Source organism: Pristiophorus japonicus, chromosome 17 (assembly GCF_044704955.1).
Source record: "Pristiophorus japonicus isolate sPriJap1 chromosome 17, sPriJap1.hap1, whole genome shotgun sequence".
Classification (NCBI taxonomy): Eukaryota; Metazoa; Chordata; class Chondrichthyes; family Pristiophoridae; genus Pristiophorus; species Pristiophorus japonicus.
The window spans coordinates 87,681,922-87,708,357 of NC_091993.1; the positions used below are offsets into that span (position 1 = coordinate 87,681,922).

The window sequence follows — 26,436 nt, forward strand, 5'->3', positions numbered from 1 at the left end:
ATTAGCGGGACAGCACTTGGGTGCCAGTGACCATAATTCAGTCAGATTCAAGTTGGTTATGGATAAGGACAAGAATAGGCCTGGAATAAAAGTTCCGAATTGGGGAAAAGCTAATTTTGCTACGTTAAGGAGTGATTTGGCCATGGTGGACTGGAAACAGCTACTTGTGGGTAAATCAGTGCTGGAACAGTGGGAGGCATTTAAGGAGGAGATCTGGAAGGCTCAGGCCAAACTTGTGCCCTTAAAGAAAAAGACTAGGAAAAATAATTCTAGAGCCCCCGGGATGTCTAGGGACTTACAGGGGAGGATTAAGAAAGAAAGGGACGCTTATAGAAAACATAGAAACATAGAAAATAGGTGCAGGAGTAGGCCATTCGGCCCTTCGAGCCTGCACCGCCATTCAATGAGTTCATGGCTGAACATGCAACTTCAGTACCCCATTCCTGCTTTCTCGCCATACCCCTTGATCCCCCTAGTAGTAAGGACTAAATCTAACTCCTTTTTGACTATATTTAGTGGATTGGCCTCAACAACTTTCTGTGGTAGAGAATTCCACAGGTTCACCACTCTATGGGTGAAGAAGCTTCTCCTCATCTCGGTCCTAAATGGCTTACCCCTTATCCTTAGACTGTGACCCCGTTGTCATATACCAATGGCTAAATACTATAGAATCTTTAGACGAATATAGAAAGTTAAGAGGCAAAATTAAAAAGGATATTAGGAATGCTAAGAGAGAGCACAAGAAATTGTTGACCAGTAAAATTAAGGAAAACCTTAAGATGTTCTTTAAATATATTAAGAGTAAGAGGGTAAGTAAAGAAAGGGTAGGACCTATTACAGACCATGAGGGTAATCTTTGTGTGGAGGCGGAAGATGTTGGGAGAGTTCTTAACGAATACTTTGCATCTGTTTTCACAAAGGAAAGGGGCAATGCAGATACTGCTATTGAGGAGGAGTGTGATATTCTGGATAAAATAAATATAGTGAGAGAGGAAGTATTAAAGGGTTTAGCAGCTTTGAAAGTAGATTATTCCCCAGGCCTGGATGAAATGCATCCCAGGCTGTTGAGCGAAGTAAAAGAGGAAATAGCAGAGGCCTTGACCATCATTTTCCAGTCCTCTTTGGATGTGGGTATGGTGCCGGAGAGTTGGAGAACTGCTAACGTAGTACCCTTGTTTAAGAAGGGAGAAAGGGATAGGCCGAACAATTACAGGCCTGTCAGCCTAACCTCAGTGGTGGGAAAATTATTGGAAAAAATCCTGAAAGACAGGATAAATCTGCATTTGGAAAGGCAAGGATTAATTAGGGACAGTCAGCAAGGATTTGTTAAGGGAAGATTGTGTCTGACTAACCTGATTGAATTTTTTGAGAAGGTAACCAAGAGGATCGATGAGGGTAGTGCATACGATGTAGTATATATGGACGTTAGCAAAGCTTTTGATAAGGTCCCACAAGGTAGACTGGTCATGAAGGTTAAAGCCCATGTGATACAGGACAAAGTTTCAAATTGGATCCAAAATTGGCTTGGAGGTAGGAAGCAAAGGGTAATGATTGATGGATGTTTTTGTGACTGGAAGGATGTTTCCAGTATGGTTCCGCAGGGCTCAGTACTGGGACCCTTGCTTTTTGTGGTATATATCAACGATTTAGATTTGAATATAGGAAGTATGATTAAGAAGTTTGCAGACGACACTAAAATTGGCTGTGTGGTTGATAATGAAGAGGAAAGTCATGGGCTGCAGGAGGATATCAATCTATTGGTTAGGTGGGCAGAGCAGTGGCAAATGGAAATTAATTCAGAAAAGTATGAGGTGATGCGCTTTGGGAGGGCTAATAAGGAAAGGGTATATGTATTAAGCGATAGGCCACTTAATAGTGTAGATGGACAAAGGGACCTTGTAGTGCTTGTCCACAGATCCCTGAAAGTAGCAGGTCAGGTGGATAAGGTGGTTAAGAAGGCATACGGAATTCTTGCCTTTATTGTCTGAGGCATAGAATATAAGAGCAGGGAGGTTATGCTTAAATTGTATAATACTTTGGTTAGGCCACAGCTGGAGTATTGCATACAGTTCTGGTCGCCATATTATAGGAAGGATGTGATTGCACTAGAGAGGATGCAGAGGAGATTTACTAGGATGCTGCCTGGAATGGATAATCTTAGTTTGTTCTCATTGGAACAGAGGAGGTTGAGAGGAGACCTTATTGAGGAGTATGAAATATTGAGGGGCCTGGACATAGTGGATAGTAAGGGTCTATTTCCATTGGTGGAGGGGTCTATTACGAGGGGGCATAGTTTTAAGGTGGTTGTTGGAAGGTTTAGCGGGGATTTGAGGGGGGGCTTCATTACGCAGAGGGTTGTGGGGATCTGGAACTCGCTGCGCGGCGAGTGGTGGATGCAGAAACCCTCACCACTTTTAAGAGATGGTTGGATGGGCACTTAAAGTGCAGCAACCTGCAGGGTTACAGACCTAGAGCTGGTAATTGGGATTAGACTGGATGACCTTTTGATGGACAGAGCAGATATAATGGTAAGTACTACAGGGAATAGAATACAGCCAGGGTGATCTCCTGGACGGGTCGGAGAGGAATTTTCCCAGATTTTATTCTCCCTAAATTGGCCTGGGTTTTGCCTCTCCCAGGAGATCACATGGTTTTGGTTGGGGTGGAGTGTAGAATGTTTTAGTATAAGGGGTGTCGCAGTTGTGGTGAGGCAGATTGGTTGGGCTGGGTGCTCTTTGCCTTTTCGTCATTGTTCATAGGTTTATATGTAATCTTTAGGGCTGCTGATCAAAGGCTGTGTGGCTCTTTGTCGGCCGGTGTGGACACGATGGGCCGGAATGGCCTCCTGCGCTGTAAATTTCTATGTATAGCATACTAGCACCAATAGCCCACTTTAATATCAAGAGAATTCGCTCTAAGTAATGCATTTGTTGTCATCATGAACCATCTCAATGGCATTAAAACAGTGCCCTCAATAAAGTGTTATAAAATCTTATACAAATCGTTGAACAGTTTAAATTGAGCACAGAGTGAGCCCATCTCTATATGAATAAAACTCATCAAGATGATAAACATACATAATTATCATGCACAGTGCATGAACTAGACACTTCCAAACTTTTCATTTCAAAATTTGGATAAAGAAGGTCTGGAAATGTTATCTGTATTACCAGAAATAGTAATTTAAATTAAATTTGTTAATCCCAAAGCCATGTGGGAGCTTTATTAAACAACTGGCATAGCCTCCAACAGCACAGGTGGTTTCTAATGCTCTCTTTATATTGTAGATCTGCTGGAAGAACGCAGACCACCAGTGCCCCTTTTATATTGCAGTGTAAAATCCACAAAAAACGGAGCAACACAAAACAACATGTGTATGTGCCAGCACAGCAGTTTGAAGACTGTGATTCACAACTTTGTTTCCTGGTCACTGGATCTTTTCCAATGATGAGGCAAGATACCATGAAACCAGCAAATTAAATACCACCTAACAGGGCTGAATGGTCAAGCTGAAGGCTCAATCTGCCCACTGTCAGTAAAGCTAATGGCCTCTCCTACCAGTGGCTTTTTATGGTGCTTAGCAAGGTGTAATCAAAGGAAAAACATTGTTACACTGCATATTTTCAAGTCAAAATCTCCCATTCAATGTTGGGGAAGGAGAGACAGAATTGCTAAAGAATTCCTGCTTTAGTTTGGAGAAATCCTATTCTGAAGCCTAATTTCTGGTAATATCCATCATGTTGGCTCTCAAAGCTGCTTATATCAGACAACAATTCATTTCTGATCAGAGACAATGTGACAGGTCTTCAGCAGGTTAGAGGAAAAAGAACATTGAAGATTCCTCCTTGCACGTAGGACAGTTTTGGTTTGTATGAAGTTGTCAAATTCCACGCACCTTTAGCAAGAGGTTGGGTGATCTGTTCTCAAACCTCTGCCTCGGGTGATTCTAGTTGGCCAGCAGGAGTTGTGATGACTCAAAATCCTCCCACCCTGAGTAATGGGGCTTAGTTTACACTTGGCACTTCCTCTGAACTGTCAGGTTGAGAAAGAGTTGCCTTTAATGGATCACTACTATAACTGTTTTCTAACATGTCTAGTTTTGCTAAAAACGAGAAGGATCCAGAGAGTTCTTTTCCAAGCAGGAAGCAGGCATTGAGTACTACTTTTTTGGCAGCTGCACTCGGTCATTGATGTCAGTTCCTTGCTCTTTTTGTTGTGTCCTTTGAAAAGATATTTAGCAGTTCCTCTACCCACTCCCCAAAAAATAACATTCCCGCAGTCATCATTAATTTATTTCAATAAATTAGCCAGTTTCCAATTTTTGTTTTATTTACTCAAGTCCAGATGTGATCCCTGTATTTATGAATTCAGATGTGAACTCTGTATTTATAAACAGTTACGAGTCATAGTTCAAAAGGTAGCTTTGTACTTATGAACACAGTCTTTGTATTAACAAATGCTCTTCAGTTGTACAGTCCAGAAAACTGCACTATTAAAGTAGATTTATTAGCAATTAAAAAGTATACTTCAGCAGCCTCAGGCTGATGCATGTGCACTAAGAACACAATTAAACTTCATGAAAAACATAAAAATCAATGTAAATTACTAAATCGAAGGTTAAAATAGACTTAATTACTCAATATGTTAATCCCGATAACAGCAGCTTCAGGTCCCCTTGGTTAGCACGATGACGTAGTTAGGTTTTAAAATTTCAACTGCAACTTTTAACCACTCATTTGTTTCTCTACATTTTCTGACCAAAAACACAACATCTAAACCACCCTGGTCAAAATTACATCATGTATGTATATAACTTATGTATGCATGCTTGTATTGTTGTATGATGTCAGTAACACTGTACACACCTTACCTGTACACCAGAAGGTGCTGCTGCTGGAGACCTAAGGGTTACCTGCACACTGCAGGTAACTCAGTATAAAAGGAAGCTCACAGCTTGGTGTCCGCACTCGAGGAGCTGCAAATAAAGGACTACAGTCTACACAGTTTAAGTACCATACCCTGCCTTGTGGAGTCATTACCAAAGGTGCCTACATACACAATAATAACCACGGCTTATTTTCCCTTCAATTTCCCCTTGACCTCTCCACTTCATTAGACAGTATAGTCTCTGCAAACTGGTTCTCCTCCCATCGCCACATGAACATGCTAAAGGTGACCCTCATATTTATGATGGCCTGTGGCAACATCATTCACAAACAACGGCTCAATTTACATGTGTTCACTTTCTCGGTCTCCCACAATCATGTCCTGGATGAGTCAAAAATGGCTCCAATTTAACACTGGCAAAACCAGAGCCATCCTGTTTAGCTCTTGCCAGCATCTATGTTCCTCTGCCACTGTCATAACACCTCTAGCACTCCTCTAGGTTAAGCCTATTTCTGTGCAACCTCAGCATTCTCTTTGACCCTGCAACCAGTTCACCATAAACATTGCCTTCTTCCATCTCTAATGTTGTGTGATTAAACCCCGAATCAATCCCACTGTAGAAACCTAATCCTTGGCTTCGTTATCTCGAGGATCAATTTCTCAAATGCCTCTGAATGGCTGAAAACTGCTTAGAAGTCCATTCTTCAGTCAATTAAGAGTTTGATTAGTAGGTTTTCATTGCATCACAAGAGCAACATATCAAACTGTTCAGTTATTTGATGGACTCCAGCAAGCAAAATGCACAGTTACAATGTCTCATGAGCAGCCCAGATAGAAGCATTTACTAAAACGAGTTATCTGAGCCACAGCACTTTTGGTAGTAAATGGAGATTGGGTTTAAATCACCACAAGTCATCCTCGACTCCGAGGGACTGCCTAAGAAGAAAACACCACAAAAACAAATGAGTAATAAGTACCTTGAAATGATAAAGAATAATGAAAGGAAGTGATTACAAAGTAGTAATCTAATTGAGTTTGGATGATGAACATCTGAGATAGCAAAGCTCAAGCACAAGCAAATTTAAAGGCAGAGGTTGCAAGGCTCTGCTGTCAACGTTGAGTCTTGCTGGGCATGAACACAGGTTGTAGGTAGGACCATGTACGAAAGCTGGTCAACCCAAACAATACAGTAAACATTCTGAGAGACACAAGGTTAATCCTAGAGTTGTGCTGAGCAAACTCAGACAAAGGTTCTACACATCTTGGTGTTAAATGAGGTCAGTGGATGAGCAAGAGTTCTCAAGGTTCTGAAATAATGAACTCATGGGTCTGACCACCAAAATAGATTAACAAGCAGGGAAAACCTTGGAAAAGTTGGGGCCAGAGCTTCAGTGTCTGAGTCATGAACCAAACACTAGCAAAGAAATATACCGAGAGAGTACCGGGGATAGCTGGGCTAGATGGACCCACGGTCTTCTCCTGCCTGAAACTGTTACTATAGGACCCAAATTTCCCCAGGAGTTGCTCTGTTTTTTTTGGAGCAACTTGATTTTTCTGGAGTACCTTTTTAGTTGCAATTCTGGCCATTTAATTTGCGCCAGTGTAAGTGAGTCAGTTAGGTTTTTTTTAAGTTTCGTTTTTTTTCCCAAAAGGGGGCGTTCCCAGCCAATTACGCCTGTTTTGGCCATTTTAATAGAGTTTGTCCAGCAAATAGTTGCTCCAAACTAACTTAGGCCAAAGTAAGTGTCTACTTTTGCATGTTCTGAAAAACCTTGTGGACACTTTAGAAATCAGGCGCAGGTAGCCAGAGATAGGCGGGGGGTGGGGGGGGGGGGGAAGTTAGAGGATTTTCCAAAGCATTAAACACTTCGCTTTTAAAAATAATCATCATCAATAATAAATGATAAATAAATCAATAAAAAATTAAACATTTTTAAAAAGATCAATAAATTAATAAATAAAACATTTAAAGTTCCTACCTCACCTACTGCAGCATACTTAGTCATTGTGTAAAATGCTGATATCTAGGTATCTCAAATAGTAAGTTCTGGCAGGGCTGCTAATCCAAGAACAAAGGGTCCTGCCTCCTGAAAAGAGTGCTAGGTAAATATGTCATATATGCATGCTCAAAGTAATTAAGTTTATGTACTGGATTATATTATATAGACTGCCAACATTATTTCCTTAGCACTGTAAACAAAGTGCCCTAAATCTCCCTGTGTACACGCTCCATACTACCGTGTTGCCATGGGAACTGTTCAGGAAGCGCGGGAAGGCAGCGGCCAACCTGTGCGGCAGGCCACTCAGCCCAGGATAGGGGCTGCGAACATCGCGTCATCCTTTCGGCCAGGGATAGGGTTGCCCGGAGACAGGACGCGCTGGCAGGGCCAGGAGCTACTGCGCACACGCGCAGACTCCACTGGGAATGCGCGCAGCTGCCGGCACTCTTTTCGGCGCAGGGCTGTAGCTCCGCCCACCACGCGTTCTGCTGCGCTGCGCCACAGGCCACGGGCTTGAAACCAACGGGGAGAATATGGAGGTAAGAAATCGGCGCCGTTTCTGTACTACAAAGTCCGTGCACCTCATGGAGGTGCGCCGGTCTAGCAGAGGGGGCAAACTTGGGCCCTATGTTACCATGCAAAGTTGGTCTGTGGCACGGAGTCTGGTTAAAAAATCATCAAGCAAGAAGAGCTGAGAACAGCTGGGGTCAGAGTCTCAATGAACTGAGCATTGGCAAAAAGAGGTACAGCGAAACCTGTAAATTATAGACAGCTCAGGCACTGGTATCAGGTGTCCTTTTTTTGCAGGGCTCCTTATTTTCAAAATAGTCATTGTATTTACTGTAAAAAAAATTCCCAACAATATTGAAGAGCCAGCTGAGATTACAATCAGCACATAATCAGGTGCAACAATGCGAAGCTTCCTCTTCTCTAACACCAGTGTTCTGCTCGGTCTGTCTGCCCAACAGTTTTGCATTCTAAATTCCCGTTTCCTTTCAAACTGTTCTCAGTTGGAGCAGAGTGCAGATTCAGTAATAAACTGCGTTTCTCAGTTCTACCTACCAACATTGGGCAGTCACAGGACAAAGAGGCTTCCAAAGGCAAGTCTTAGAACATTTGGGAGGGAAAACACAACAGGTCACATTATGCGCAGGAGTGAACGTGTAGTTTTTTCGTTGAGCAGCAAGCCTGCAGGAAGACTGACTGATAACTCGGAGAGTCCATCACTCTGCAGATTAGCAGAGAGACAGAGGAACCCGGGACATAAGAAATAGGAGCAGGAATAGCCCAAACAGCTCATTGAGCCTGCTCCGCCATTCAAGATTATCATGGTTGAACTTCTGCATCAACTCCATTTTCCCGCCCTATCCTCATATCCCTTGATTCTCTTAGTGCCCAAAAATCGATTGATCTCAGCCTTGTATATGCTCAGTCAGTGCATCCACAACCCTCTGGGGTAGAGAATTCCAAAGATTCCTGTGAGTGAAGAAATTTCTCCTCATCTCAGTCCTAAATTGCTGACCTGATTTCTTGAGACTGTGACCTCTTGTTCTCAACTCTCCAGCCAGGAGAAACAGCTTCTCAGTATCTACCCTGTCAAGCCCTCTAAGAATGTTATATTTTTCATAGTGATCACCTCTCATTCTTCTAAACTCCAGAGAACATAGGCCCATCCTATAACCTATAAAGGCGGACAGTCATCTGCCTTCATTCCCAGAGCCAAAGCTCCTCAAAGAGGCGGATCCACCATCAGAAGTCGAGGGAAAGATCATGGCAGGGTCAGGGGGAGAGCAGCTGCTGAAATAATGTATGGACACAGCGCTGGGGCAGGAAAGGACGGCCCCTCTCGCTGTTTGCATGCATTGTTCTTGATTCGATAGGCTGGTGTATGTAGGTCAGTGTATGGTGGCAGCGGGTTTTGTGAAAGAACCTGCTTTTCTCAAATGGGGAGTTTTTACACAGTATCCATAGCAGCAGAGAACCTGCTTTATCTTTGGGACAGATCCATGCAAGCATTCAATCAGAGATAGAGTGGCTTCTCTGCCACTATGGATGCTGGGTAAAGAGCTCCTCGTTACCCAAGTAATTTAGTTCACAAAACCCGCTGCTGCTTTGCACTGACCTGAGTATCCAATTTAAAAATTTGTAAAATGGCATGGTGCATTGAAGTCTGTCCGTAGTTTGTGATTTGTAAGTGTCCATGCTTTCAGAGTGCCTCTTGATTATTTTACCATACAAGTTATTTGGGGGTCTCAATAGGTGTCTGTTTTTGCAGGTGTCCATTTTTTGAGAGTGTCTGTTTATACAGGTTTCACTGTATAACAGTCTTCTCGAAACTAGTTGACATCTGGCAATCAGTTGCCAATTGAACAGTTCCATGTGACAGTTGATCCTCTTGATTTAGTCACTAATGTTCCCATAAATGTTTGAATCGTACAAGTATAACTGTTTGTGAATATTAAGTTATATAAATGTCATGCTTTTACCCCACTCCTAATTTTGAGAGGATAGAAGGTTTCCAGAAAATTTAGAAGATTTGAAGAATCCGTTTGGAAGCTTTCTAAAATGGGCTGAATATTTAAAAAGTTGCAATGGACTTTTGAATCAGTCCTTCATAAAGTAGAGAAATTGTCATGAGACAAAAAAACTATAAGATTAAGAAATGTTAAACGTTTAATTAAGCATGAGTAAAACATGTAAGATAAATCACAGCTGTTAGTTAATAACGTAATCACTGAATCTAGAGAGTAAAGTACAGGTACAGGGAAATAATACACATGCAAGGTTAGTTAAACCAGGAGAAGATAATGATGACCGAAGAATAGAAACAACTTGGTTACTTGCCAAGGACTTCCCCAGAGGGGAAGCTGAGAATTTTACAGGAAGGTAATGCTATATTAGCCAGCCTATTAATAGGAAGAGGTTGTATGTTTTACAGTCCTATTTGATAAATTGTACTGCAGTCTTGGCAGTCTTGGACAATGAATACAGTTTTGTAATAGTCATTATCAAAATCCAGCCAAGGTTGAGATATTTTTAAGTGACATAGAATCTAGATCAGCGTAAATGAATAATATAGGACAAAGTATTTATTGTAATTCTTAACTCTTAACCTAATTATGGTATTTTTTGTGGCATTACAGATTTGTTAAAACAAAGCAAGAAGAAACAACAAACTTGAATTTATACTGTGCCTTTCATGTCCTCAGGACATCTCCAAGCGCTTCACAGCCAATGAATTACTTTTTGAAATATAGTCACAGTTGTTTCATAGGCAAACAAAATGGCCAATTTGTGCACAGCAAATGACCACAAAAAACAATAGGATAAATGATCAGAGAAGCTTGTTTGCTAATGCTGGATAAGGAAGACATCTTGGCCAACACATAAGAGAGCTGTTCTTCTTCAAATAACACCATGGAATCTTTCACATCCACTTGAACAGGCAAATCAAGATTTAGTTCCATGTCTCATCTGAAAAAAGGCACCTTCAACAATGCAGCACTTGATCAGGAGTGTGTCAGTCTAAATTATGTTTTGGGCTTGATCAACAATCTTCAGACTGAGATATGAGATTACTAACACTGAGCCAAACTGAGACTTTAAGAAAAATTTGCTATTCTGTGACCAATAAAAGAGGTGGGATGACAGGGAATATGGTGAATGATGCCACACTATCATCCCACCCTCCTTTGCATATTCTCCACTTGTTTTCTGGTGGGCTTTAGCACGACTATTCCAAAGGTTGGAGGGGGGCAGGAAAGAGGAGGTAATTACAGTGTAGCACTAGTAACATCTAGTGCGACATAGTGATACCGTTGTACTGATCATAGAGTTTATCCACTCACAGGGATGTCAGTAATATTAGGGTCAAGTTTCAGCCTGAGTTGCTCCTATTTTTTTGGAGCAACTAGTTTAGAATGGAGTATCTTAGAAATTACAATTCTCGGCATTTAGTTTGCTCCAGTTAGAACAGATTTTATTGTTCCAAAAGGGGGCATGTCCGGCCACTTACGCCTGTTTTGCAAGTTTAGGCAGAGAAAACTTACTGCAAATTAACTTACTCCATTTTAAGTCTAGATTTTTGTACGCTCAGAAAAACCTTGCCTACACTTAGAAATCAGGCGTAGGTTACAAATCAGGCATAGGGAACGAGAGATAGTGGTGGGGGGGAAGAAGAGGTGCGGAGGGAAGTTTACAATCATGAAACACATCACTTTTACCAATAAAGAGCCATCATCAATAATAAATGATAAACAAATCAATAAATCAATCAAAAAAATAAAAACATTAAAAAAATCAATAAATAAGCAATTAAGTTTCTACTCACCAACTGCAGCACTGGGAGCCCTCCAACAGCGTGCTGGGACGGGGTCCCCCAGTGTGTCTCTCTCTCTCTGTGTTTCTGACAGCGAGGGGTGGGGGAGAGGGAGGAGAGGGAGGGAGGAGGGAGGGGAGAGGAGAGAGGGAGGAGGGAGGGGAGAGGAGAGAGGAAGGAGGGAGAGGGGGGAGGGAGAGGGGAGGAGAGGGAGGGAGGAGGCGGGGGGAGGAAAGGAAGGGAGGGAGTGGAGGAAAGGAAGGGAGTGGGGGAGGGGGAGGGAGTGGGGGAGGGGGAGGGAGGGAGGGAGGGAGGGGAGGGAGGGGTGGAGAGGAAAGGAGGGAGGGGTGGAGAGGGAAGGAGGGAGGGGTGGAGAGGGAGGGAGGGAGGGGTGGAGAGGGAGGGAGGGAGGGAGGGAGGGAGGGGAGGAGAGAGGAGGGAGGGAGGGGAGAAGAGAAGAAGGAGGGAGGGGAGGAGAGGAGGGGGTCTGAACAGGCCCGGGCGACGAGAGGAATCCGGGCTGAAGACTTTGGGTGGGGCCCGCCCCCAGCAAGATGCCGAGCGGGCGGACCCCGTTGAAGACATGGAGGGAGGGGGAACGGCTGAACGGGAGGGGGGGGGTGCGAGGAGTGGACCGCATCGGACCTGAACGGGGGGGTGGGGGGGGGGGGGAAAGAGAGCCTGAGCGGGAGCTGAAGCTCAAGACGAGAGAGACCAGAGTCCGATCTTCGCCCCAGTGAGCCCATTTGGCCACGGCTAGGGGGTGGCATGCTTCGGGCCCCTCCCACGCAGCCTCGGCAGCCTGGAGCTATTGCACATGCACATGCACGCGCACTTCTAGTGCGCACGTGTAGAGGTCCCGGCATTGTTTTCATCGCCGGGACCTGGCTCCGCCCCCCACAGCTTGTGCTGCGCTGAGCCAAGGGCCTGAAACGTTCCAGCAGCAGGGAGAAGACCGAGGTAAGTTTTAGGCGTGGTTTTGAGCGCGGAAATCAGGCGTGGCTCGCGGGGCTGCGCCATTCTAGGCACGGCCCAAAACTTGACCATTGTACTGTGAGAGAAATTCATAAATTTGAAAACATGTTCTTGAATTAAGTCAATGTGATAATTCAGGGAGTGTTTCACGCTGAATAATGGTATAATAATGTGCATCAAAGTATACAAGTGTTCCAGAAAGACATACTCCAGACCTCACATTAAAGTTTACTAAAGCATGCACAATTGTTTTTTTTTTTTTAAAAAGGTGGATTTTCTAGGGGAGAAGCAAGAGAGCACTGAATAAGCAAACCTTGTCCTGAAGTTAAGGGCCGAATGGCCTACTCCTGCACCTATTTTCTATGATTCCAACTTAGAACCAGATCACTTTAAGGGTCACAATGGATACAGCACAAAGGTACAAATGTAGTGGATTCATACCTTCAAATAATTTGGAGTTGTAATACGTGCCGTAATGTAAAATATATTTTTTTGGAAACTGTTATTACTATTCCATGCACTTACCAGCTACTTTTAGAGGGCCTGCTCCTGAACTGGTCATTGGGGAGGTTACTCCTACTGGTGCTGCACCCCTTTTTAATGAACTGGTTTGCCCAGTTGTTTGCGGTTTCTTTAGTTCTCCTTTTGTTGTTTCTTCAGCTGACTCAGTCCGGATACGTCTCCACTTTGTGTTTTGATCCATCTTGAGGTTGCTGGCATCGTAGCCACCCTCAGACTTCTTCTGACCTTTCCCTTCAGAGCCACTGTACCAGGTCAGACCACTCTCAACCATGGAGCGCTTTTCTGCATCAGTTCGGAGCTGCAAAGCAATTTATACAGATCAGATAACGGAGTGGTTTAAGGAGCAAAATGAAAATCCAAATATTGAAAATTACAAAGTAAACATTCAAACAAATTTTAAAACTAAGGTGTTAACAAGTTCATGTGTACACAGAAACCCAACATCTGATTTTATGAGAGATTCAATCCAGCTACCTGGTTCAGGAAATGAAACTCCCTAGAAGTGGTATAGAGCCAGGCTAAAGGTAATGAAAATATAAATATTGTTAACTAAAATGGATTTTTGGGTCTTTCCTTCAGCTGCAACACCTGAAGGAACCAAGTTGACTGCCAGGAATGCATTTATACACCTAACCTTCTCGATGAGAGTCAATTATTCAACTGTTTGAGCTTCTGGGTTGTCTAGCCAAAAAAGTTTAATTAGGATAAATGTCAGCAATATAACAAAGCCTTCTTACACGACATTTAGTATGATTTTTTTCCATTTCTCTCACTACCAAACTGTTTGAGCTCTCAGACTAAGATTGCTAATTTAATCTCTAACTTTTTCCAGTTCTGTTGAAAGGTCATCGAGCTGAAGCGGGAACACAGTTTTTCTTCCACAGATGTTGTCTGACCTGCTGAGTATTTCCAGAATTTTCAGTTTTTATTTCAAATTTCCAGCATCCGCAGTATTCTGCTTTTGCTAATTTAATGCTAATTTGCACTGAAATGGGAGACAATCTGTGATATGGGTCCATGCCCATTAATTAGAGACTATTTAAATTTGTTTACTCAGTAGTCAGTAAACACATATTCCATCAGTCTGACTTAGATTTGTGCCCAGGTCCCAGAAGATGAAAAGGACAGCGTGCAAGTCTATTTTGTTATCCATACTTTGGATTTTTCATTGTCATATGTAATTCTTTCACACCAGATCAAATTATCACAAGAATTTTTACAACTACATGTATATTTGGTTTAATAGCTGGCACAAGATCTGAAACCCTGTAAACATTGACAATTGACCTAATGTCCTTTCATACTTTGATACCACATGCTGAAATTTTTACATTCTTGTGTATCACCACAATAAAGAAACTCACTGATTGATTTAAAATGCGGCAAACAATATTAAAAGATCACACCCTGGATAATAAAAAACGTTTAAAAACAAAGTTGACCTCTATCAGAAAAGTGACAATCACCTTTTGGTTACTGTGACTAACCATTTTGATGGAAGGAGCGGGGTGAGACTGACCTGTCTGTGTTTATATTTCCATGGGAAAAGAAACAATTAAAATTTATAATGCACTGAGTCAGCTCTGATAATATTTTCCACAAGTATGAAATGTACAGATACATTCAATGATATTATGCTTGAAATATTTTACTGGTGAACATGAAGGCTTAGTATGTTACAAGGAGCAACACCTACTGGCTTCCAAAACTTATAAATACTAGTTAACTTTATTTTGCTTCATTAAACTCAGATTAATATTACTGAAGACTCAGCAATATGCTTGATAATATTTCAAGTCATTATTGGTCTTGGCAGATATCAATTTTGTAATCCAGAATTGTGTGGAACATTTGAGAATATAGCTTCAAAGCACAGATCAGCCAACAATGCTTTTATCTGGGGAAGAATGTATTGCATTTCAGAAAAGAGGAAATTGTGCTTTATTGGTTATGGACAAATGTAACTTTGAAAAAAAAAATGTTTTCTGTACAGCACATGGTTCAGGAAACTTCAGAGATGCAGCAAATACAAGGGCCTGGCGTTTCCTCCACATTTGCGTCCAGATACACACGTAATCTGGGCGCAAACAAATTACATGGCTTAAAAGAATTTGGGACACAAGTGAGTTACGGCCCAGTCTCCTCGATCTTTTATGTCTGTACAAACAAATCGCGCCCACAAAACCTACCATACCCCTGACTTTCAAACGCAAGTATTCTCCAACTGCGCTTGTTTAAGGATCTCTCAACATTGCGACCAGATTTTCAAACACAGCAGAACACAAGTCATTTTTCTGGTCTTTTAATTGCAATTTTTTCAGCTGTTTTAAAAAAAAAAAATTCTCACAAGAGACCTGCTCTGTATTTTCTGTTTCTGTGAATGCATTTGTATGGTACAAGTGCAAGTCATATTAAAATTCAAAAGCTTCCTGATTGCAGGCTTCGAAACATGCTGTGCCTGATGGGCATTAATTTTGGGTGAATGAGCTGAAATTTAAATTTTAGGATTCAAAGAAGAAATATACTGGTGTGGGTTCAGTGTTTCCTTGGGCCCTGATTGTTTATGCTGATTTATGCTCATTTTAAGTTCGGGCATATTCTAATGAGGTTGGGAAGAGACTTGAGCATAACTTGACTTGACATCTGCAAAATGGAGGCAACATTGGGCGCAATTTCGTGTTCCAGGTCGTGCCCAAGAGGGAAATTCCAGGCCAAGCAGGCAAGAGAAGTTCAGGGGCAGTTCCAGGAATTAGAGCGGGGGGGGGGGGGGGGGAGGGGTGCATTTTCAGGAATTAGAGTGGGTTGGTGGCGGGGGGTAACCAAGTCAAACAGAATGTGGGTGGGTATGGGAAACTGGCCCTTGGTCTCTTTCCCACAATGACTGCACCTAAAGAACACTTGACAAACGTTTGTGTGTCTATTTACTTGTACATTTTTCCTTTATTTTGATTCAAGAAATGAAATATCGGATTACATGTTGTAATAGGAAAAACTACCAATCATTTAACAATTACAAGTCTAAGTATAAACTTTTAAGTTTAACATTTTCAAGATTGTTTCTTTTACAAAAGAGAGAAGTTATTGACTGGTTTTCACACTGATATTGTATTAGTGGTTCCCACACAAACTAATCCAAGTTATTTAAGATCATTCATAATTGTAACATGCAGACGAATAAGTTGATAACTCAAAGTTTTAATTTGCACAATATTCTGGTTTGTCGAAAGCTTCTATAGAATACAGATGGATACTTCATTTTCAGAACCTCTTAAGAACTAAATTATGACGCTTCCAAAAGAGTTTTAGAATTCACAAAACAGATATAAATTGTATGACACATCCCTCAAATTATGCTTGTGCAAGGTTTGTGCAGTATAAATCATTACGGTCAAGTTCTTAATCACATGATTAGACCTAGAGTTATTACAAAGTTTTTCCATGGCTGGAGTAGTAGGGCGCAATTTCATACCAGTAATTTGCCACCCAGTAAGTTTATGATTTCAGTTATGTTCTTGGGGTTAGCTGCTGCAACGAGGCTCATTGTTGAAAAGACCATTATTTAAAAAAAAAGGTTCTGGAGCTTTGATATGATTTATTGTGTGCTTGCAAAGAAAGGTTATGTTAGATGCAATGGGGTCATGTCATATTTTGATTAACATTGGGCGGGCCTTGGGTGGAGCGATTGCACCACCCACCCAATTTAAATTTTATTGGTGAACTGCCAGTGTTGACAGGATGCTCGCTGAATGGGGGGCAGGAAATCTGATAGCTCCTGCGTACAGCAGAGTCGAAAGTGGGATAGCGACAACACCACCTTGTATTTATACAGTGCATTTAACGTAGTAAAATGTTCCAAGGAGCTTTACAGGAGTATTAACTATCACGGTGAGGGGACAGAGAAACCGACAGCGGGCCAGGAGTAACATTTACATTCATCCTGGGCCCACAGAAAGTCGCTGCCAAAGCTTCCCCGCCTTGTTTTCAGAGAAGCCTGTACCGTAGGACCCAAGTTGCATATTTAAGTAGGCCTCAACCTGTTTCAGGTGGGAACACTGCTTGCCTGATTCCTGGCCCACATTGGGCTGAACATTGGTGGGAACTGGATGGTAAAGTAGGTCACTATGATTTCTGTGTGGCCAGAAGAAGCATTTTCTGGTAGCCATGATAAACATGGCTGTATAGGAATTGGTAGAAAATCAGTTTTAAGCAAATTATGCGGTTTAATTCCATTTACCTGCTCACAAAATGAGTTGAAGCTCTTAAAGCCTGACGCTTGAAGGCTCTGTGCCTCAATGCGAGGAGTATTCTTCATAAGATGGATGAATTAACTGCGCAGATAGCAGTTAATGGGTATGATGTCATTGGCATCATGGAGACATGGCTCCAGGGTGACCAAGGCGGCAAACTCAACATCCAGGGGTATTCAACTTTCAGGAAGGATAGACAGAAAGGAAAAGGAGGTGGAGTAGCATTGCTGGTTAAAGAGGAAATTAACGCAATAGTAAGAAAGGATATTAGTTTGGATGATGTGGAACCGGTATGGGTGGAGCTGCGGAATATCAAAGGGCAGAAAACGCTAGTGGGTGTTGTAGTAGTGAGGTTGGGGACAGCATCAAACAAGAAATTAGGGACGCTTGCAATAAAGGTACAGCAGTTATCATGGGCGACTTTAATCTACATATAGATTGGGCTAACCAAGCTGGTAGCAATATGGTGGAGGAGGATTTCCTGGAGTGAATTAGGGATGGTTTTCAAGGCCAATATGTCAAGGAACCAAGTAGAGGGCTGGCCATCCTAGACTGGGTGATGTGTAATGAGAAAGGACTAATTAGCAATCTTGTTATGCGAGGCCCCTTGGGGAAGAGTGACTGTAATATGGTAGAATTCTTTATTAAGATGGAGAATGACAAAGTTAATTCAGAGACTAGGGTCCTGAACTTAAGGAAAGGTAACTTTGATGGTATGAGATGTGAATTGGCTAGAATAGAGTGGCAAATGATACTTAAAGGGTTGATGGTGGATAGGCAATGGCAAACTTTTAAAGATCACATGGATCAACTTCAGCAATTGTACATCCCTGTCTGGAGTAAAAATAAAATGGGGAAGGTGGCTCAACCGTGGCTAACAAGGGAAATCAAGGAGAGTGTTAAATCAAAGGAAGAGGCATATAAATTGGCCAGAAAAAGCAGCAAACCTGAGGACTGGGAGAAATTTAGAATTCAGCAGAGGAGGACAAAGGGTTTAATTAGGAGGGGGAAAATAGAGTATGAGAGGAAGCTTGCTGGGAACATAAAAACTGACTGCAAAAGCTTCTATAGATACGCGAGGGAAAAAGATTAGTGAAGATTAGTGTAGGTCCATTGCAGTCAGAATCAGGTGAATTTATAATGGGGAACAAAGAAATGGCAGACCAATTGAACAAATACTTTGGTTCTGTCTTCACGAAGGAAGATACAAATTACCTTCCGGAAATACTATGGGACCGAGGGTCTAGTGAGAAGGAGGAACTGAAGAAAATCCTTATTAGGCAGGAAATTGTGTTAGGGAAATTGATGGGATTGAAAGCCAATAAATCCCCGGGGCCTGATAGTCTGCATCCCAGAGTACTTAAAGAAGTGGCCCTAGAAATAGTGGATGCATTGGTGATCATTTTCCAACAGTCTATCGACTCTGGATCAGTTCCTATGGACTGGAGGGTAGCTAATGTAACACCACTTTTTAAAAAAGGAGGGAGAGAGAAAATGGGTAATTATAGACCGGTTAGCCTGACATCAGTAGTGGGGAAAATGTTGGAATCAATTATTAAAGATGACATGATCGGTCCAAGTCAGCATGGATTTATGAAGGGGAAATCATGCTTGACAAATCTTCTGGAGGTTTTTGAGGATGTAACTAGTAGAGTGGGACAAGGGAGAACCAGTGGATGTGGTTTATTTGGACTGTCAAAGGCTTTTGACAAGGTCCCACACAAGAGATTGTTGTGCAAAATTAAAACACATGGTATTGGGGATAATCTACTGACGTGGATAGAGAACTGGTTGGCAGACAGGAAGCAGAGAGTCGGGATAAACAGGTCCTTTTCAGAATGGCAGGCAGTGAGTAGTGGGGTGCCGCAGGGCTCAGTGCTGGGACCCCAGCTATTTATAATATACATTAATGATTTAGATGAAGGAATTGAGTGTAATATCTCCAAGTTTGCAGATGACACTAAGCTGGGTGGCGGTGTGAACTGTGAGGAGAATGCTAAGAGGCTGCAGGGTGACTTGGACAGGTTTGGTGAGTGGGCAAATGCATGACAGATGCAGTATAATGTGGATAAATGTGAGGTTATCCACTTTGATGGCAAAAACATGAAGGCAGATTATTATCTGAATGGCGGCAGATTAGGAAAAGTGGAGGTGGAACGAGACCTGGATGTCATGGTAAATCAGTCATTGAAAGTTGGCATGCAGGTACAACAGGCGGTGAAGAAGGCAACTGGTATTTTGACCTTCATAGCTAGGGGATTTGAGTATAGGAGCAGGGAGGTCTTACTGCAGTTGAACACAGCCTTGGTGAGGCCTCACCTGGAATATTGTGTTCAGCTTTGGTCTCCTAATCTGAGGAAGGACGTTCTTGCTATTGAGGGAGTGCAGCGAAGATTCACCAGACTGATTCCCGGGATGGCGGGATTGACATATGAGGAGAGACTGGATCGACTGGACCTATATTCACTGGAGTTTAGAAGGATGAGAGGGGATCTCTCAGAAACATATAAAATTCTGACGGGACTGGACAGGTTAGATACAGGAAGAATGTTCCCGATGTTGTGGAAGTCCAGAACCAGGGGTCACAGTTTAAGGATAAGGAGTAAGCCATTTAGGACTGAGATGAGGAGAAACTTCACTCAGAGTTGTTAACCTGTGAAATTCTCTACCGCAGAGAGTTGTTGATGCCAGTTCATTGGGTATATTCAAGAGGGAATTAGATGTGGCCCATACGGCTAAAGGAATCAAGGGGTATGGAGAGAAAGCAGGAAAGGGGTACTGAGGTGAATGATCAGCCATGATGTTATTGAATGGTGGTGCAGGCTCGAAGGGCCAAATGGCCTGCTCCTGCACCTAATTTCTATGTTTCTATGTAACACATCGGTTTTCAAGTTTTGCGATGCAGAAAGGCTACTCAAGAATTGACACACTATTATTTTTACCCTGCTGTGAATGAGACTGCATTGATTGTTCCTGAATCCATGTCAAACTGTTTCCTGCCCACTCCCTGTCCTCCTGCAACTCACTGCCACTTCAGTCCTCCCACCTACTTAATCACCTTTTCTGTGCTGTCTCAGCACCTCAGCCCTGCAGCTAAAATGGAGCTGGGAGCTTACCCACAGCCTTCATGCCCCACCACCGATCTGGCCGACTGCAATTTTAACTGGTGTTGTCTTTCCTTAAATGCTCCGATGAAGCCCTCCGCTGAGGGCTGACTGCAATAATAATCTTAGGTCTGAGGAAAGGAGCAGTGGTGGCTTTCTAGCCACGGCAAACTTGCTGAGAGCTAGATCGAGGGCCAAGAGGCAAAAGTAAATTTACAGTTTTAATTGCTTTTATTTTAAAAAAAAGATTTATTTGTGGGCCAGGAGAAGCAGACCCCACAAGGAAATCTTGGGCCTACCTTGCTCCATGCTTACTCCCCTTCCTCGCGCAATCGTTATGAAACCCCACCCACCCCAATGCAGTAACTTGACCGCTGAGGATCGTTCCTTCGGGTCATGCTGCTCGCATTCCTGCTCCCACCCGATTTGTGTCGGAATCATTACGGATGCGAGGTCTTGGAGCTAAAATCTTTCCAGGCTTCGGCAGCATGTGAGCTTGCTGCTCACCTCAGTTCCCACACACACCACCTTCAGTTGCCACAGAATCAGACTTAGTTTTATTGAACAGGATCTTTGAAAATACTTGACTCAATATGCTGGCAATATCCTCTCTCAAAATCATGCAGAGTTGTTACCAATAGAGAAAAAAGAAAATAAACAAAACTAAATTTAAAAAAATCAGAATCAAAGTTCCAATCTCAAACCGTTTTCACAGAACAGGAGGTCCAGAAAAGCTGCACATCACAATGTTACAGGCCAGGGATGTAATCATTATCTGCAAAATAACTGCATTGTTGGAGTAGCCAAAAGGGAAAGAAAGACTTGCATGTATATAATGCCTTTCATGACCATTGGAAATTCTGGCTCCAATGAAGGATTTTTTGAAGTGTCGACACTGTTGTTATGTAGGAAACATGGCAGTCAATTTGCACAGAGCAAGCTCCCACAAACAGTATTTCGATAGTGACCAGATAGTCTGTTTTAGTAATGTTGATTAAGGAATTGTCTAGGACACTGGGGATAACTCTGCAACTCTTCTTTGAAATAGTACCATAGAATCTTTTACATCCACCTGAGAGGGCAGACGTCTCATCTGAAAGACAGCTCCTCCAACAGTGCTGCACTCCCTCAGTACTGCACTGGAGTGTCAGCGTAGATTTATGTGCTCAAGTCCCTGGAATGGGACTTGAACCCACATCCTTCTGACTCAGAGGCGAGTGTGCTACCCACTGAACCACAGCTGACATTGTGTGGTGATACTGTGAGAAAGGTCCCAGGTTTGATCTCTAACCAAGATGACCTTATCTGGGTCAGTACTCCCTCCCTGGAGTGTCAGCCTAGATTTTTGTGCTCATGCCCCTGGAGTAGGACTTGAACCCACAACCTTCTGACTCCGAGGCAAAGGTGCTACCAACTGAGCCAGTTAGTGCTGAAAGGGAGTTCTACACTGCATCTAATTTGCAAAATGAAAAGATAAAGACAAAAAAAAACAAATGGCCAAGTCTTAAAAAGATCTATTCATTAAATAATTCATGAAGGTTAAAGTCAAATTACTAATTAAAACAAGTTATATAACCAGTATACTCATTCGTGCAGACCAAACCTCAATTCAGAGGCTCACTTTCTCCCAATCGAAATTTCCAAGAAAACCTTAGCACTATACTTAACCGCATTTTTATTGTATGCCAAGCTGAAGCAGAAAAATACTAGCACCATTTTGAGGTAAATTATTTGTACAAATTTGCTAACATTGCTGCTCAGAACTATGTGATGTGGGTGATTGAAAGAATTGATATGACACAGGGTTGCACACAGTGCGGGCTGGATTTTTCATGTGCTACCACCTGATGGCAAGCAGCACTGGGGTGATGAGGAGAAGGAAATGGATTGGGAAGCCATTCCACTGGTTCCATGGCACCTGCCACCAATTCCAGGATAGACTGCATGAGATAAAGCAGGAGGATTGAAAAATATAAAAAAAATGTATGTCTTCACTGGCACTACCAACCAGGTTACAGTGCAAAAGACACTGCAGCCATTTTCCTCTCCCTTAAGTTTGCAAGAGGTCACAAGCAACAGGAGACACTCACTGGTACATGTTAATGTCTTGAACAGGTTTAACACAACCTTAAATGTGCATAAACGGATTGGTCACGGACATCTCTATATTTTGGATAAGTGGTATTTTGGACCCAATCAGTGGCAGTAGAAATATCAACCAGTGTCCTCCAATAATAAGCAAGTGAGCCTGAGCCCAGAACGTGCACCAGTGTCAAGGCAAAGAGACAGGCAAGTACAATGCAAAAAAAAAAATCTAGGTCAGTGAATTTTTATGTCAAATGAAGACATTGAGCAAAGATTCTGGTTCTCCAGAGGGAAATAAGAATAATATGAAGATGACTCAACCCATGGCTCAAATTCTCAGTGATCTTGTACAACTCACTGTTAGTGATTAAAAGGAAAACTTCATATGCAGGAAACGATTACACAGCAGGTTGGGTTCCTGTTTATTCTCCCAAGGAATGGCAGATGACCCAGGGAGAATATAAGCAGCTATTATGAATAGTATTTGACATACTGGGACAGAAGTTAGTCTGGCTCCTTTTTTCGCGCACAGATTTGCCGCTGCACATGCAGTGCACACCCGAGTTAAGAGGGTTGTTCAATTAACGTTAACATGACTCATCAATACTTTATGCGCAAGCTGCCAATGTCTCTCGCACTGCCACGGGGGCGGGGTGAGGGCATTTACGGGGGCAGGGGAGGCAACACTGCTCCTCCTGACTCCATAAGAAAGTTTTTGTAAAAATTAGCATTTTTTTTTTAAATGCATTTTTATTTGATGGCCATTGAAGAATCCTGAGCGGGGCAGGTCTGCTGCCCAATTTTAGGGCAGCCAGGCGTTATGCCCCTCATTTATATATGTAAGGTACCTAAACACTTAATTCAGGTGGCAACTAGGGATGCCTGATAAATGGCCCAAACCAATTTCATTTGGATGGTTTTCAGGCATCCTTGTGGTACAGGACATTAATTCCCGAAATTGGGCCTCACTGCGCTCGACTTTCATACTTAAAATGGGCGCAACAATGTCCAATTAATAGCCCACTAAGTTTTCCCATCAATTATGGGACTTCAACCAAATAAAGTATTTAGAAGAATTTTATTCTAAGGATAGGATTAATAAATGCTCAAGTTTGCAAGAGGTCACAAGCAACAGTAGACACTCCCTAGTATGTTAACATCTTGAACAAGTTTAACACAACCTTTAATATACATAAAAGGATTGGTCACAGACATCTCTAATTTTGGATAACTGGTATTGCAGTGGATATTTTGCTAGGTTTGCAAATGGTAAAAGGAGATTGGAGCCAAGAATCTATCAGCTAATATGGCCCTCTTAAGAAAATGCTTTGTTCAGGTTTCCTGAGTTATGGCTGCAATTTAAACCTGCATTTTCACATGTATTGCTAGTGCACTACATTCATGACAACAGGGCCGATTTACAAATGTGCACTATCAGGGGAAAAGCTCACCCTCAACCAGACATATTGAGAAATCGGGTACACCTTGCCCCCAAATTGCAGATACACACAGCCAGTTAATGAGGCTCCCATTCTATAGTGCAGATTCACACAATCTTAGGGAGACCACGTTAAGTGCCAAAGTGGTGCTTCTCCAGTCTTGAATATGAGAAAAACAAATAATTTATGAAGTATGCAATCAATTATACATAATTAATATTCCAATCACATTTATCAAATATTCTAAAGCCTTTGTTTTTTTTTAATATAAGTCTGGAACCTCACGGGATATGATGCCTATTTATGAGATCACTGGAGCAGATCAAAACTGCGTCACATCAGGGTGAGTTCTACACAAAAGTATTTTCCAAGAATCTTTATAACTAACAGCTTTAAAGTATTAAACATAAACACAAGAGACAGACACACAAAATACAAATGACCTTCTTTGGAACAATCTACCAGTTGAATAGAATACAATTTCCCCTTTAAGATACTGTAAATTCTGAAATACAGGCTGTATAATACCCAGTCTCATTATTGATGATATTAGTGGAGGATGTAAACTTTAAATAAAAACAGTAATCAGCACTTACTGCTATTTTGTTAGCTAGCAGAAAGCTTCAAGTACACACCCAAATCTGCTCTTTCGCACTAGAGAGATGCATTGTTGTGAAGTTTCCCCGAGGTGATGTCTGCCTGGGAACTTCAGTTTTCTAAGCTGCAATATCCTGAAAACTTCTGGCCAATTCCACTACTATTAACAGTCTCTCACCCAAATAGGTCAAAATATTCTTGAACATCAAGACGAAGCAGCCTAAAGCAGATGTCTTTTTTTTTACCTTCAAGTAAAGCAGCCAAAAACACCTCATCCAGCCGAAAACTATTCACCGACGTTAGACTGGATACATGAAGCTTTGGAATGACAACCAGTTTAACGACTTGTATAATAGGTGGACAGTGAAAGCCACAAAGTAGTAACTGGGAGCATACTGTTGATTGCTGGAGATTGTTCTCCTTCCTTCTGTTTTAATGGAGAGATTTCTATGCTCAAAAATGGAGGACATATTAAAAGAGGTTTCTACAAGTTAGTTCATTAAGGAACGTGATTTCAGCTTGTACATAGCCTGTAATTTAGATTATGCCTTTTGAAAAAACATTGGCAGATGCTGCTGCCATTCAATAGTCAGTGAATGCAACTTAACAAAGAGGCTGTGGGCACTTACTTTGGCTTGCAGTATCTAATTACTACATCTCACTCCAATAATCATAATGCCAAACTTCACTTGTATTATCAGTTAAATCCTTTGATCCAAGGATTTAAAAGGAAACAATGGACTAGAATCACTGCACAACAATGTTTGTTACTGTAGATGATATTTATACTGTCCATCTTCTCTGTAAATCCATAAGAATAGAGTTCCATACTTTCCCTTCCTTGCAGATGTGAATGCAATCATCCTATATGTTGACCAATCACCAGACATGTATATATCCACAGTGGCACAACAGCTGATTCTGACTTTTCTACCATTTTTAAGTAGAATTTAAACTTGCCGATTAAAAAAATATTCAAAATAAGTAGTAGCATTTCATTTTGCACTATATACCATCAAATTATATTAAATATATACTGGGGCCAATGTACCTGTTCTTTGCCCCTGAGGAATGCCCATTCGAAGGGTACAAAGGTTATGAAAAAGGGGCGGAGATCCTAACCTCTATTCCCACCCACTTTACTTTAGCGTGCCTTTGGCTCAGTGGTATCTTTCTCACCCGAGTCAGAAAGTGCAGGGCTAGAATCCTGTTCCAGTCAGTGGAGACTGGAGCTCCGGCTTTGAATTCGGATAGACATCCAGCAGGATACTCATGTCTGGTAGGTGTGGGTGTGGGTGTGGGTGACCCCCAATCTCCCCCCCCACTCCTCATCGTACAGGCTGTGGGAGCTCGTGAAACCTCCTGTGTAGAGGACTAACTGCCATATTGGCTGGGATAAAGCTGGTTAAGGCCATGAAAGAAGTGTTCAAATTGCGGCCTGTCGGACAGTTAATCAGCCTGAAAATCCTTCCACTATTTCACACTATTCTCCAAGGGAAGAGAAGGAGGTGGGGGCCAGTGTGAGCCGGGCCTATGCCTGCAATAGGTGCAAGCCTAGTGCTGTCGTAAAGAAGGAGGCCTCTCCACCATACTTCAGTGCCTCAGCAGGGATTCCATCCGCTCCCGTAGCCTTGCTGTTTTTAAGCAATCTTATTGCTTTTTCTACCTTGTGCAGTGTTGGGGTTTTACAGAGGTGGTGGCGGGTAGCATGCTGCGGGATGGAATCGAGAACACTCGGGTCATAGGCAGAGTCTCGATTGAGGAGATCTTCGAAGTGCTCCTTCCAGCGGGCCCTGACTGCCTCGGTGTCCTTGATGAGTGTTTCCCCATTCTTGGCCAGCAGTAGGGTGGGGCCTTGGGTGTTTATGGTGCGTCCTCCTCCATTTCGGATGCCCCCAAAAGTTCGTCACAACTTCTGCCTGCTCCACGACGGCATGCAGGCTGTGATCCTTACCAACGGATCCATCACAGACCCAATCCACGTCCGGACCGGGGTCAAACAGGGCTGCGACATCGCCCCAACCCGCTTCTCAATCTTCCTCGCTGCCATGCTCCACCTCGCAGTCAACAAGCTCCCCGCTGGAGTGGAACTAAACTACAGAACCAGTGGGAACCTGTTCAACCTCCGCCATCTCCAGGCCAGGTCCATGACCACCCCAACCTCTGTCATCGAGCTACAGTAAGCGGACGACGCCTGCCTCTGCGCACACAGAGGCTGAACTCCAGGACATAGTCGATGTATTTACTGAGGCGTACGAAAGC

General features: G+C 42.5%; 1 protein-coding gene across 1 annotated transcript in view; it reads right to left on the bottom strand.

The window, feature by feature from the left end:
• The window catches only part of LOC139227842 (neuron navigator 1-like), a 629,647-nt gene that overhangs the window by 183,127 nt on the left and 420,084 nt on the right, over positions 1-26,436 (bottom strand). Inside the window, exon 8 of the mRNA XM_070858918.1 lies at positions 12,706-13,000. Coding sequence (XP_070715019.1) covers positions 12,706-13,000 — 295 coding nt within the window. The remainder of the gene's footprint in view (positions 1-12,705; positions 13,001-26,436) is intronic.